Below are 14,594 nucleotides of genomic sequence, written 5' to 3' on the forward strand. Positions count from 1 at the left end.
GCAGCAGCAGCAGTTCTCCAGATGGCTAGGGAAAGTGTTTGTCTTGGGTTACTGCAGGGCAGTCTGGACTCGGAGAGCAGGCGGCCTTGGGAACGGGCTTCATTAGGGACTAAGTTGCATGCCCACTAAGTAAAAGAGAGAGAGAGAGAGAGAGAGAGAGAGAGAGAGAGAGAGAGAGAGAGAGAGAGAGAGAGAAATGAAAGGAAAAGCAGGCAGGCTGCCCAAGAGGGACTGGGCTTGACTATTGTTAACATATACTTGACCCCCCTCCTCTCCGCTCATGACACAGATGTCTCCTACCTCTATCACCTCCCACTGCTTTAAGCCCTCCCCCCTGCACCTGGGTAGCTGAGCCAGGCCAGCTGCTTGCAGTATGCTGTTTGACTTTAGAGGTGGCTGCTAGCAGAGGGGGGTGGGAGGAAAGAGAGAGTCAGACGCGCACACACACACATATACATACGGAGACGCGCGCACACACATCCACACGCGCGCGCGAGGGGAGAACAAACAAACAAACGGCGGAGCCTTTCCTGCAGGGCGGATCTGTGCACAGACATTACATGGAGCTGCTTCCCCGAGCGGGCGGGCGCATGGGAAGCCTGCAAATCTATGCATCGCCGCCTTAGAGAGAGAGAGAGAGAGAGAGAGAGAGAGAGAGAGAGAGGGAAGAGGCGGCGGCGACAGGAGGAGGCAGGCGCACCGCCACTGACAGCGCGTAAGATCCACCGCTTGGACTCTCAGCTCACATTTTTCGTCTGCAACAATAACAGCGACCACGGGCGGCCGCCGAGGAGGAGGAACTGAGCATTCCGCATCGGGCTACTTGGAGGACTTTTATTTTCCATTCTTCTTGCTACGCTGATTCTTATATGCGCTTTCTTGAGCCTTTGGCACCCCCGAGAAGCTCTCCCTCGCGCGGATCCTCCCCCCACCCTTTTTTATTAAAAAGAAAGAGAGAGAAACCACACGCGTAAGAACAGCTGGAGTTTGGCTTCGTCTTTCCTCGTTTCCTTCGCGCCGTTTGGACCTTTTCGTGTGTGAACGTGGATGATCCGGAGCGGGGGGGGGGAAGAGAAGGAAGCGAAGCCACATTGCGTCGCCCCTTTTTCCTCTCCCGGGTCCCCGCCGGCCGGCCAGCCTGGGCTGTCCGAGCTCCGCCAAGGAGGACTGGAACTTTTTATTTTCAGCTCTCTGCCTGGGGCGAATGGTGGGAGTCTCCGGTCCTTTGCAATGTAAGTAACACCCACCCACCCACCCACCTACCTTACACCCCGACCGGCCAGCCGGCAGCAAGGCATGCGGAGGGACTAGGAATTGGCGCGCCACTAGATCCCGGAGCCGGATTGCGGGATGGGTTGGGTGGCGCGCAGCCTCGGTCCCCGGATTTCATCCCCCCTTTCTGCCCTTTACTTAGGCGGAATCCTGTGGTTGTTAACTAACCCGCTAACACGGCTTGGAGTTGCTGTTGCCGCGGTAGCAAACCGCGCAAAGGATAGGATTGCATGCGAAACCAAACCAAAACACCCCACGACTCTCAGCTCTCGATTTTTGCCCCTTTCCGAAAGTGACCAAAGAGCAAAAAGTTTTATGGGGAAAAATAAGCTCCGTCTGCAGCATCGGTTCGAATTCGAGTATAAGTCTCCCTGAGCTCAAGTGCTTAAATTTGAAATGGGCTCAGTTCAGTAACCTATCTTCCCCACCCAAAACGAGTGCGACCACCACAGTGCCTCTGAGCGCGTGCAGAGTGCTATTGTTTACTGCCGAGTAACCGCAACGACGTATCTGGGATGGGGATGCGCCAGGGCTTTTGATTCAGAAAACAGGTTTTCCAGGCTGGCATGAGATCTCCTTTTGCGAATTAACCCCTAGTCTTATCTCTGTTTCTTTTCTTTTTGTCCCTCTATTTCAAGATGATCCTTGCTCGATATGAGCTCATGTGATCAAGAGCGCTTGAAATGTAATGTTTTCAACCTAGACAGTATGGATCGAAACTGTAAATCACGGAAAGCGCTGTAGACATATTTTTCTCACAGATATATTTCAGGTAAAGGATATCCCATTTAATTTCTGTATAATCAAGTGCAGAATGAAACATGAACAAATCTTTGATCTCTGTATTGTCACTTTACTGTTACATATAACAATGATTAACAATAATTCGAGATCAGGAACTCCCAGATTTGTTTATTAATGTATGTCACTGGACATTTCAAAGATCTGATCTAGACTGTATTGAAGAGAACTTTAGCGTTTTGGTAAGTTTTGTAAACTTGTAGCAATCTCCTAAATACATTTACTTAGAAGTAAGACTCATTGAGTTCAATGGAGCTTTCTCCCAGGTAAGTATGTTTAGGATAGAATTTCAGCCTTAGCCCAAGGAGTCTTGGAATCAACACAATGAACAGGTCACAAAAAATAGGAAGCTTAGTTGACCACTTACTTTTTTCACTGGCTTGAAGTTTCATTGATTTTAATGTAATTTCAGTACTATGAGTGGTGTGTCACTGAATCTCCTGTAGTACCAAATTGTTTTGGAACGTCAAACTTCCTACTGTATTATTTAGAAATGGAAGTGGAATTTCTATTATGGACCATATGGACTCATTGAGGTTACCGAGCTACTAAATGCATACAATTTATGCTATGTAAGAGAAAAGCAGTCATTGCTACTACATTTTGAAATAGTGGAGGTTTTGTGTAATTTTTATGTCTGTCTGTCTGGAAGTAAGTCCTGCTGTGTCCAAGAGGGGCTTATGCCTAGGTAAAAGGTCTATCAGATTGCATCCTTACAGCACAATCCTGTGCATGTCTACTCAGGGAATTAGCTCAGCTGAGTTCAATGAGACTTGCTCCCAGGTGTTTATGTTTAGGATATTGCAGGCTAAGTCTCCCTGCGATTGAGGGCAAAGGCTCTAGGTAGTTTACAGTTCACATGCAGAAGGGCTCATGTTCAATTCCTTGCCTCTCCAGGTAGATTCTCTGTCTAAATACAGGAGAGCTGCTAGCAGTCAGTGTCAACAATATTGAACTAGGTATACCAGTAGCCTGACTCTTTATATGGCTGCTTCCTATAGTATATCTTGCAATGGGAGATTTCCTAGCAAATGTTATAATGTGGCCCACTTCCTTGATGGATTACTTCTGAGTCTTGGAATGCACTGCTTAGCTTTTGCTTCAGCAGAAATTCATGTACTTAATGTAACTATGACCCCTTTAACTTTTAACATTGCTTTCCCTAATTAATCTGTTCAGGCCCCAGACTTAAATGGCTGTCCACAGCTGCTGAAAATTGATTTTTCCCTTGATGGTGGTCTGAGTTGCTGACCAAATCAGATTTTCCCCCCTCCATCAGTTGTAGACCAACTTTAAATCCGTTTTGATATTCTGTATTAATATAATAATAAAAACCCAGACACACAAATACCCCTGACAAACAAAAATCTATGTGATCTGAAATCTGATCTCCGTGATGTTTGTGTTGTTATGGTGATAGTCTTAAAGTGCTCTTAAAAGTAAAATAGAAAACTTAAATTGGCATTTTTATTTCAGTGTCTTTATGGATTTAAGAATTTACCAAGAGACTTACCTTATGCTGACCTGATATATTATCAGTTTTTATTTTAATTTCTGGCTGGTTACACAGAGGATATGACACAGATGCAGATCTAACAATATTAGTCTCTAATGGTTGTGCCATGGTTCCCTTTTCAATTCTTTTTCAATTCCTTTGAGATTATTTCCTAAGGAAAGTGAACCAGCATGATTTTCAACAGCTGTGGAAACTCTTAGGAAATTTAGACTGCCTTCCCTACACAATCCGAGTGCTGGATTCTAAAAATCTGAAAATTATTTACTTAACAGTGTCCCTTAGAAAAATATCCAGCACAAAGTTTCTTGCATTCTAACAAACGACTTGCAAGCTGTTGTGTTAGCCAGCCATCTTTCTTAATTATTACTGCAAAACTTTTCTGGTCAGTGTATCAAATTTCATTGTGTATTTTTACTACCGTAGCACATGTTGAATTGGATTGGTGGATTCTCCCTCTTCCACCCCCCAACTTCCCCTCACCCGCCTTGGCATAAAACTGTAGAGCACTGTAAATTAAAACCAAAAAAAAAGTGCAAGTATAGATACCCCATGCCGATGACTTAATACAAAACCCAGCCTTCTTTCATGCTGTGATTATGAGAAATAAGACTTTTGTCTTCAAAACTCTTGCGAACGAGCTCACATTCCCTTTTGCAGTGGAATGCAGACTGCATTCTGGCAACTGCTTCTGCTCGCTATGTTTTGCTCTAGGAGTGTCCATCTTTTCTCTAAAATGCTTTTGTTTTAAAAGATTTATTTTTATACGCACTCCCTTGGTTAACCCAAACTGATGGGAACACTCCATCAAAGCATTGTGAGCATACACCATTGTCCGTGTGGCACTATGTCTTCTTAATACTTGAACTGCATGTACGCCTCTGCCAACATCATGCCTTGTGATTCTGTATAGAGAAGGAGGAGGAGGAGGAGGTTCCTCCACCTGAAGCCCTGGTCAGTGGCCAGCAAGCCCCCAGGCATTCTTCCCTGTCAACTCCTGTTTCTCGCCCTTCTGAAATGGAGCTCAGCTGACAAGCATTGAATGCAAAGCCTGCTGCACTAAGGCTGCATGGCGCTTTGCTAGCAAGGCGCTGTGAACAAAAATTGGCATCTGTGTAGTATTTGCATTGTGGACAGGAGGGGGAAGGGCTGCTACCATGGACGTTTTCATTGTTCAACTTTGTTTGCCGCAAGCTCGTTACTGTTAAAATATTTAGCTAATTGAAAAGCGACACAACTGTGTGTCAGTATCGTGCTCCCATTTTCGGGGGGAAATAAACACTTCCAACACTGCCACCTCCTTTGTCCTGTGCGAACTTAAGTTGACACTTGGCAATCAAAAAGCCTTATCAGCAGAAATAAAACAGGGACTTGCTCCGGGATGGGAACGTTTGTATCTGGTGGATTGGTTAAATCTGGATGAGGTGTTTTTTTAATAAAAAAAATGGTGCTTTTTCACTGAGTCTTGTCGATAGTTATAGGGCCCTTAGAAGTACACAGAAATCTAAGTATCGGTATTAAAATGTAAATGACCCCGTTTCTCACAAAATGATGGCCTCCAGTGCAAAATTTTCTTAACTCTCCACATTCCTTTTAACATGATCAGTGCTGCAGAGTCCAGGAAGACAAATGCGTGCAGATAGCAATGCAAAATTACTTCTTAACAGCAGCAAATGCACTGGGTGCACTGGTCACTGCAAATGGCAATGGTCATATTCCAATTCAAGTCTGCTTTTGTTTTAAGTTGAATATTATTCTAAAAGCAAATATTTTGAAGCAGAATGGCACTGAAAGGAAGCGCTCAGACAAATAAAAAGGAACACAGCTTTTAAAAGCGGTCTAAATTTAGAATGCACGATTAGCTTAATCTGAAAGACATTGACTTCCATCTTCATTAATATCTTTTCCACCACTGATAAGAAAGTTCTCAAATGATGTTTAAAGAGCAGTGGGTGTTTTATTAAAGTAAGCATGGGTTCACTATAATGGAGGTAATTGTGAGTGATAAGAACAGGGCAGGTTATCTGTATGTTGTTTAAACAGAAGCAGCTACTTTTGCATCATTCCCAGGAGCCATCTGCGCAAGGGGGGGGGTGTCACCTGTCTGTCCACCCTAATTATAGGGGGGTGGGAGGAGAAATAAAAATGGAGAGGTCTTTCTGGTAATGAAACCCATAGTGATTTTATTGTAAATGAGTCTTGTGTACAGAGGAAGATGCTAATTTTGAAAGGAAAACAAACTGCTATATTGGCTGCCATGCCCTGGCAGTTGTGAAACAGAATGGGAAGAAAGGGGAATGGGATGCTGAATTCGCACTGTAGTTTGAGTTGTGAGTGCTCAGTGGTAAAAAGTGGTCATTTGGGATTCATGTTTTTTTGTGCTCTTTTTGAGAACCTCTTATTCTAATTTTGAAAAAAAAGTATTTGCTTCAGTATACTGGGATACAGCTGGTATTTCTAGATTGGAGATAGTTATTTCATATAGCTATTTCTTTACATTTCCCATCTGACTTAGTAGTTTTGTTGCATATGTGTGCTAACCTTAAAGGAATTAAGAAGGTATTTTGCAAATAAAAGGTCACATGCATTTCTCCCACATCTGTTTATAGTAATTATGAACATAATTAGCATAAGAATTACAAGCGAAGTAATGACGAGCTGAGCTGAGCAGTGAGGTATTATAGTATAATGGTCATATGTTGGCATTCTCACATTATAACACACTAGAATTCACATATTCAATGCAAGAAAGGAAATGCTAGGTTTTGAAGCATTAAAACAGCTAAAAAAATCTCTCTGCCTGAGGCAGATGGACTTCCTTGCTTTATAAGGAGGTAACCCGTTATTAAGAGAGAATCAGCTGAAATTAAGATTTGTAGCCTCAAGCTTGGACTTTCAGACAGCTGTGATTATGAATGGTTCGTCTGTTACACATTTTTACTCTGACCACCGTGTATATTGCTTTCTTTAAAGCAAAAAAAGGGGGAGGGAGAGGTGGGCAGAACAAACATTTTCACAACAAATGATTTGTTCTAAAAACATGGCAGTTTTCTGTGAGATCTACCAGATAGGAAAGATTTAGATACTACAGTTCCTGTAATGTCTAAAATATATCTTAAATCTGGAGAATAAGTGCTAATATTTTGAGAAGACTCTCCTCCCCTCACCACCATAGGAAAACGTTCTGGAGACCTAGGGCCCAATCCATGGTAATTTTGCTTTACATCATGGCTGCACAGCTATGTCCTGTGGTGCATAGTTTGCATAGAATAGGCATAAGAGAAGTTTCTGGAAGATTCTGATTATTTAACTAACAACCCATCCTGTGCATTTTTACTTGAAGTAAGTCCACTGTGTTCAATAGGACTTACACTGCAGCCGAAGACCATCTGTGGATTCCACAGAAAGCATCCCTGATTTGTGCAGATTTGCTGCTGGAGCAAATGCACCCAGCTGAAGCAAATTGAGCATACTTTTCATTCTCTTTATAATGTATGCTTGATTTCTATCGAATATGGTTATCCATACATGACCATTATAGAAGGCGATGAGAAGGTGGGGGAAAGTTGCTTGCGTTTCGAGAATGAAACAATCTGTGTAGAGAACCAGACGTCACTTTAGATACATAACATTTTGCTCTTTCATCAGTGTACATTCAGACATCCTTTCTGACAGTGATTGTGCAGTTATTCACCTCAAATTTATTTGTAGCAAGTCAAAAAAGAGAAGTTATTGGGACTTGGTTCTGAGTAACTATGCTGAAGATCAATGTGTGATCACAGAACACTTAACGCAGAGCACATTTTGTTGGTATAAGCCTTGCGGTGTATTCTGAGGAATGAAGAATTAGAAAATAATATCTTGTGCTATGTCCCAATGATACCATGAGGTTTTCACATTATTGGATTAGTAGAGGATTTATGACAGAGTCGTCTTTATGTGGCATTTCATTACAGTGTCACAATTTCCACACATACACACTCACACACATACCCTTTCCTCTGGTGTTAAGATTCTGCTTTTGGCCTTTGTCATGTGTCAAGTCCTCTTCCATATATTCTTTGGTGGGGAAAGGAAGCATTTGGTCCAAGTGTATTGCTCTGGCTGCTATAGTTGCCCAGTATTCCCTCTTTTGATTTGTTGATCAGCAGTCATCCCAAGGGGAATAGACAATTTTCAAAGTAAATTAATATCATTACTATCATAGTCTTCTCAACATGGAAAGGTGTCATTCCGTGCTCTTTTACTTTTTAAGAAGAGCCCTGTGGATCACGTCAAACATCCATCTGCAGTGTAATCTTATATGTGCTTGCTCAGAAGTAAGCCTTATTGATTTCAGTGGAACTTCTGAAGAGACATGCTTTGGATGGTGCTGCTAGTTTTGCCTTCTTTCTCCAATCGCAGCAAACAGATACTCTCATTTTCCTACTCATATTGAAATACTGCCCCTCAATGAGGCCAAACTTAGATTCACAAAATGTTTAAGGGTCTGCATACCCCTGAATCCTCCCAGGAAAAAAGCACTGGCTAGAGGTATTCTAAGCACAGATGCGCCATTTAATTATCATGGACAATAACAATTTGTTAATGTTTCCTCCATGAATTTGGCTAATACGCTGGTGCCAGCATATTCAATGAATTATTTTCTTTATACTTGACTTGATTCTCCGTGGTTTCACTGGGTGAACTTAAAATAAGTCATGTGGGGTCTAGATTTCCAAGTCGCCAATTTAATGATAGAAACCTTATGTGGATAAAGAATAACTACAGTTCTTTTTAGATGCAGAAGTGGTGGATTAAAAAGTATGGCTCTCTTTTATTAAAGGTGTTTGCTAAGCTCACTAAATGCTTAAACAAACAGGGAACCCACAAATGTTCAAAAAAATGAAAGCAATACATTAGACATCACTTTAATTTATGAGATTGGACCAGGCAGATAATTGCCCTTTAATCTGTTTCCACATAAAAGAAATGGCTGAGGAAACTCTTTGCAAGAGGTTGGCGTGTGTGTTTGTATGTTGGTATATATTCACCTATTGACATGTTGAAGCCTTATGTATTCTAAGTAGATTTCAGCTGGTGGATCAGAACCCAAAATTGGGACATGTCACAGCCTCAGTGCCACTACCATTTTTCTGCCATCTTTTCAGTGGGTGGTTGCCTTTTAAGAAGGGCCAATCATGAGAGAGGAGAATGAAAGAGATAGAGGTGGATGCATAGGGTAAATTAACTGTGTCTCATGTTGCAGAATGTTAGGAGCTAAGGGGAGTCCCAAGTCTGACAGACTTGAAAACTTACTTTGATGTGTTCAGAATATTTCAGTTTTTCTTCATCAATTTTCAGAAGGTATGAGAAAACTGAGACGGTTAAGATTACACTTTTTAGAATGAGCAAGTTAAAGAGAGCCAAGTTACTTGGCCCGTTGGGCAGGTCTTAGTTTGGTCCAGATCAGGACAATTCAAATAATGGAGGTAAGAGCATAATCATCCATTGCATTTATATACCACCTTTCTGCCAAAGGCACCCAAAGAGATTTGCAATTTTAAAGGACTAAAAATCAAAATTCCTGGTTGCTGTAGGTTGTCAGGAAATGCACCAATAATGGACGGACTTTTTCTTAGGTTCTTCATCCCTCTCCATGTAACAAGGAGACATTTGAGCCTGCCCTGCAATGTGCTTCATAAAAGGGCCTACACTGAGGGAAGTATGAGTACAAATAAGTAATGGTTAGATGAACTTTGCTTGTTCTTGGCGGATCTTCATGGCCCATAATAATCTGGATGATACGTATTTTACCAAAGAAGAAGAAAGGAGAAGATAAAACCAGTAAACTGATCATGGAAATGAGAGAACCAAAGTTTTAATTTCTAGAACATTCTAGTCATGCAGCGGTAAAGGAAATCCACTTTCTATCTGGAATGCCATCATTGTCCTTGCTTCACATATTTGCATTTTGAGACCTGGCATTAAGAACTGAGGGGAAGCCTTGGCACAGATCAAACCTTTCCTTCAGGTATTCTATTCAGGCAGACTTGATTTTTAAAAATTTATTTATTTTTGAAAAAAAGAAGACGTATGGAAAATATCCCCTCGAGAAAGGGCCTTTGGCTTAATGGCAGTTTCCCAGGCCGGAAGATGGGTGCTTCCTTAGCAGGTGTGTCTGTGCATATATGTGCGCCAAAGTTGGGCTTTCCACCCCCATGAGGAGAAGTTTGCTCCCACCTCTAGGCGAGTGCCCCCTCCCTCCCTCCTTCTCCCTCTCTCTCTGTTTATTTTCCTGCTTCCATCTGGGCCATGCTGATATTGTAATCACCCTGATGCACATTGCCTCTCCTTCCCCCTCCTTTCTCTCACATACAATGTGCCATCCTGACAAGGCTTTTACTTCAGATAAGCTGCGATGTGTGTTTAATGAATACAAAGCCCTAGCTGCGCTGCTGCCTCGGCTCCTGCCTGTGCTCTCCTCAGCCAGAAGGTAATCTCCAAGCATTTTGAAAGTGGTGTTGCGGGAGCGGGGGAGAGAGATGCTTCTCCTTCCCTCCCTCCCTCCCTCCCTCCCTCCCTTTCTCAGCGCCCCCTCCCCATCTCCTCTAAATGATGCTGAAGTCGATAACAGCTCCGGAGAAGTGAAGATGTAACCTCTTATCTTGCTTCTCTTCTTAGCTGGTGGGGAATTTACATTTAAAGATTAGCCTGGAGTGAGAGAAAAGGGATCTGCCTTTTGTTGTGTGGGGTTATGAGGCATCTAACCTCACCTGGCCTGGCCTTGCAATCTCCCATCAGCTCAGTTATTCAAACAGGACTTGCAAAGGTGAGATTATTTTATCTCTCCTCTCTCTCTCCATCTCTCCCCCCACCCCCACCCCACCCTTATCTTTAATTGGTTTTAGTGTGGCTAGTCTGAATGGGTTTAGGAAGGGGTTTGGGGTTTGTTTTTTTGTTTAAAAAAATCCATGATACAGCAAAGGAAGTGTGGTTTTGTGGCAAATAGATTATTTATTTACTCGGCTTTAAAAGCATTAGATAGACAGAGAGGATGAACATCGTAACAATTTGATTACCTCTTTTATTGGGTGAGAATGGGTAGCAAATAGTCTCTGTGTGTAGGGGGGAGAAGGGAAGCTTTGAAAATGTCCATTGCTTTTAAAAAAAAAAGTTTCAGAAGGGTTTCATCCCTTTCCTTTTTATCCCACCTTTACTGAAGTTTCTGCATATGGATTATATTCTGAGTGTTTTGAGATAATGGTTCTCATAAAACAACAATAAGTGCAATTGGTAATGGGAGTCCAACGCATTAATCCCACTGAGTGCAATGGGACTTAAACTTCCTTGTAACAAATTCTTGGGATTGCAACCTCAGGGGATTTCTGGTTTGAATTTTATGCCAGAATTGTATGCATGACTATTTGTGAGAGGGATACTGTTAATTTCTTTATTTAGTGAAGGACTCGCTGTGCTTTCTGCTTAGCCTCTGTTTGGTTTTTTAGGTGATAGGACTTAAGTCCACAAATGCATGCTTTTTTATATTTTAAATTTTGATACAGTTCTTAGAATTCTTCAGAACAGGAAAGAATGATAAGCTGTTTTTTTCTAGGCAAGGGACAACTCAAACACCATCTGGAAGTAATTTTTTTAAAGTCCCCAATAAACCCCTCTGGCTTCAGAATACCCCAGTCCTAAGCACCGTTACTTGAAAGTCAGTTCTACTGAAATGGGCAGATCTTGCTTTAAACTCAATTTGTTTTTGTTTTGAGATATTAACACCTTCCTCTGGCTGCAGCGCTTGGCCAGGTGTTGGCATAACTGGATACAGAGATATGATCCAGTAGCTAAGAGTCTAATTAAAATTTGTGTAAAGCCAAGAGGGGCGGTAGGACATGTATCTGTGTTGACAACAGAAGATCAATAGCGTAAGACAATAGAGTCCCATTATTTTACTTCCATTGACTGAATATATTGACATTTCAGGTTTATGATTGCCTCACTGAACATGATGGAACACAAGTTCACAAACCAACAGGCAGAGTGCCACATATATTACTGTATGTCATATCTGCCTTCAAGCTACCTTATCACTGAAGCAGAATAGTAATGGATGGTTGCAGAACACTTGGGGAGGTTTAGCCTCTATCAGTTACAAAGCTGACATACAGCAGGTCTTGGGAGCATCTATAATTGCACCTAGAATTATGGTGGCCCATGTTTACCTGCTAGGGCTGCTGCAGTTTAGAGTTTAAGAGCTAAGAGCAGACAACATAATAAGGTACTTAGGTTTTCATATTTTATATGTGGGAGAAGACATTTGAAAGTTTCCCATGAGAACAGATTGGGCAACTATGCACAATTCCATTGGTGCTGAAGTGCCAAAGCACCTGCTAGAGATTCCTTGGATTTGTAGACTATGAGTGAATTCAAAAGCAAAGTTTAAATGAGATTTCTTTCTCCTGTCTTTCTGTATGCACACTGGATCAATTTCTGGTGGTAAAGAGGAGGCTGTGCATGGAAAGGATATTATGGGCTTGGGTTTTCTTCTTCTATTCTGACCATTAAATGGTACTGTGAGAGTTCTTACATATATTGAAGACCTATTGACCGTGAAATATATAGCAAGCCTTATTATCTCAAATTCTTTGAGATACTCTGTAAAATGGAACTGGCAGCACAATAAGACCCCATCAGTGTTAGGCAAGCATGGAGACAGAAATTAATTTAAAGCAGACAAAGAGCTAATATGAAAAGAGCCACTAGTGATTTAACCCATTCTAAAAGAAGTTTAATGAAAATATAAAATACATTTCAGAATATTGTACTGTAATAGTACAACAGTTGTGGTCAGGCAGTGGACTACTGATGCCCCCGTGAGATGGGAAGGAGAAAATGAGTCCTTCATCACATTTTCATGAAAATTTTAGGTTTCTGTTTGATCAGCAGGTGCTGTTGAGATGAAAGCCATGTGTAGATTTTCAGAAGGCCAAAAGTGTCAATTCAGAAAAGGAAAGTGATAAGAGAAAATGCAATCAGCTTTCCTGTTTTCAATTTGTGCAGGAATTGAAGAGCTGTTTTGTTAAACTGCTACATCTGCTCCAATATGAATATTGAACTACTTCCACTAAAAATAACACCCTATAATTTGCAAGCCACTGCAATCTTTTGTTAATGTGAGTGGGTTATTTGGGGGGGGGATCTGTTCTGAAAAATCTCTAGCTTTATGTGCAATTTTTTTTGTTTGCTGGCACTTTTATCTGGTGCAGGAAAAATGGTGTTAAGCAATTAGGACCTTAGCTCAGTGATAGACTATAAAAATGGTCTTTGTAGCTAAATATTAGTATACTATTTAGCAAATATTAATTGTGGGGAAAACAACTTTGCATTTTCCCACCTCAACACAATGCAGAGTCATAACCCCAGCATTTCTTGCTGATCTCAATGAAACCTTTATTCATTTTCTACTACTTTCCCACTCTGCAAAGAAAGACAGAGTACCCTGTTTCTTATTATACCAGCAAATCAAAATTTTAAGGTAATCAAGGGTATTTTAGTTAATAGGGCTTTCAGGGCAATTTTTCCCCATATTTAAATAAAATGATTAAATTATCCTTGAGTGTATTCATTAAAAGATGCTCTTCAGTAGTGTTGTTAATCAAGTTTTATGGAATGTGCAGGACACAAATTGTGGAAGGCAAGAGGGGGTTAGAAATTATGGAGTAGGCTAGGGAAATAGCTAGAAATTTATAAAAGCATATACTTTTTATTTTAAACCAGTGAAGGAAAAATATGTGTGTGATCTAAAACATATGGGAATACTTTGTGACTAGAAAAAGAAATAAAGACAAGACAAGACAGATAGACAGAAAGAAGGGGGAAAGGTACAATTAAGCAAAGATTGATTTTAATGCAGTTCTTGCTACTTGCATGATGGGTACAGAATCCCTGCTTAGAAGTAATTTTAAGATGTGCATTTTTCTGTGCCACTGTAGATGTGCTCCAAGTACAGACGTTTGTTAAAAAATAAAATGAAAAAGAAACTAAGGTAAAATGGGATGTTGAGTATTACTGAATTCAGTGGAACTTTGCACAAGTAAAGGCAAGATCTTTAGTTTTCTATGCATTTTTTATTTAGGTATCTGGAATGAAGTGTTTTAAAATAATAAAAAAAACACCCCATGAAAGCACATTATATTTTAAAGCAGCTTTTTGCAAATTTGCCTTTATAGGCAAGACTCCATCTAGTGGAGTGAATTTGCTTCGCCATCAGTAACAAGCACATTGGGCCATTGTTTGCTCCTTGATACTAGCAGTGTTAAAACTGTAAATTATTGGTTCTGATAGGTTATTCTCCATCACATCTTAGAAACTGGAAATGTTAACCACCACCTGAGAAAGTAGCTTCATGGCCTACATCTGTTGTGCAAAAACCTATAGTTAGCTCGGTGGCTATAGGAAGCTTCAATATGTCTGCCTGGCTGGATGTTAATATGCAATTTGCATAAGTACCAGTCATTACCACCAACCAGTTTCCCTTTGTGATTCACTTTATCTGAAGAGCTATAGCCTACATTTCTTGCCTGACTGATGATGACCGCACAGTCACCTCCCTAGGTGGTAGTTCAAATGTCATGTTTCAATTCCGTAGGTCAAAAGACTTTCCACAATGGTCTGTCTGACTGATGTTCTGTTTTCAATGTAACATTCACCTCATTTGCCTGGGAGCAGCAGGAGTCAAACTACTGTTTCACCACAAGGTTAGGTACATACACACAACTTAGGGTTACATCAAGCCTTTGCATTTCTGACATATGAACCTCCTGGCCATATTTTCCTTTTCCATTGGTTCAGTTGTGTTAAAGCAACAAGAACAACAACAAATCATTGGTTTCTACTTTAATATTCTGGTTAAATGTCTAACTGTATTGAAAATATTTAATCTGGTAATAAATTCAGATGTTGATGCTTGTGCTAGAGGAGAAGACCATGTACAGGAAATGGATATCGTTTATAATGCCCCATT

General features: G+C 41.0%; 1 protein-coding gene across 5 annotated transcripts in view; it reads left to right on the forward strand.

Annotated features, from left to right (window-relative positions):
* Positions 1–222: 222 nt before the first annotated feature.
* RUNX1T1 (RUNX1 partner transcriptional co-repressor 1) overlaps positions 223–14,594 on the forward strand; it is a 151,362-nt gene continuing 136,990 nt past the window's right edge. For 2 of the 5 annotated variants that reach the window (XM_028736535.2, XM_028736540.2), the window contains exons 1-2: positions 223–1,232; positions 1,911–2,044. Coding sequence is in view for 1 of the 5 variants with exons in the window: in XM_028736541.2 (XP_028592374.1) it covers positions 1,205–1,232 (28 nt within the window). In the remaining 4 variants the exon portion in view is untranslated. Of the gene's footprint in view, positions 1,233–1,910; positions 2,045–10,249; positions 10,398–14,594 lie in introns of those variants that run through there. The other 3 variants (XM_028736536.2, XM_028736541.2, XM_028736537.2) reach the window with 2 other exon arrangements.

Source organism: Podarcis muralis, chromosome 8 (assembly GCF_964188315.1).
Source record: "Podarcis muralis chromosome 8, rPodMur119.hap1.1, whole genome shotgun sequence".
Classification (NCBI taxonomy): domain Eukaryota; kingdom Metazoa; phylum Chordata; class Lepidosauria; order Squamata; family Lacertidae; genus Podarcis; species Podarcis muralis.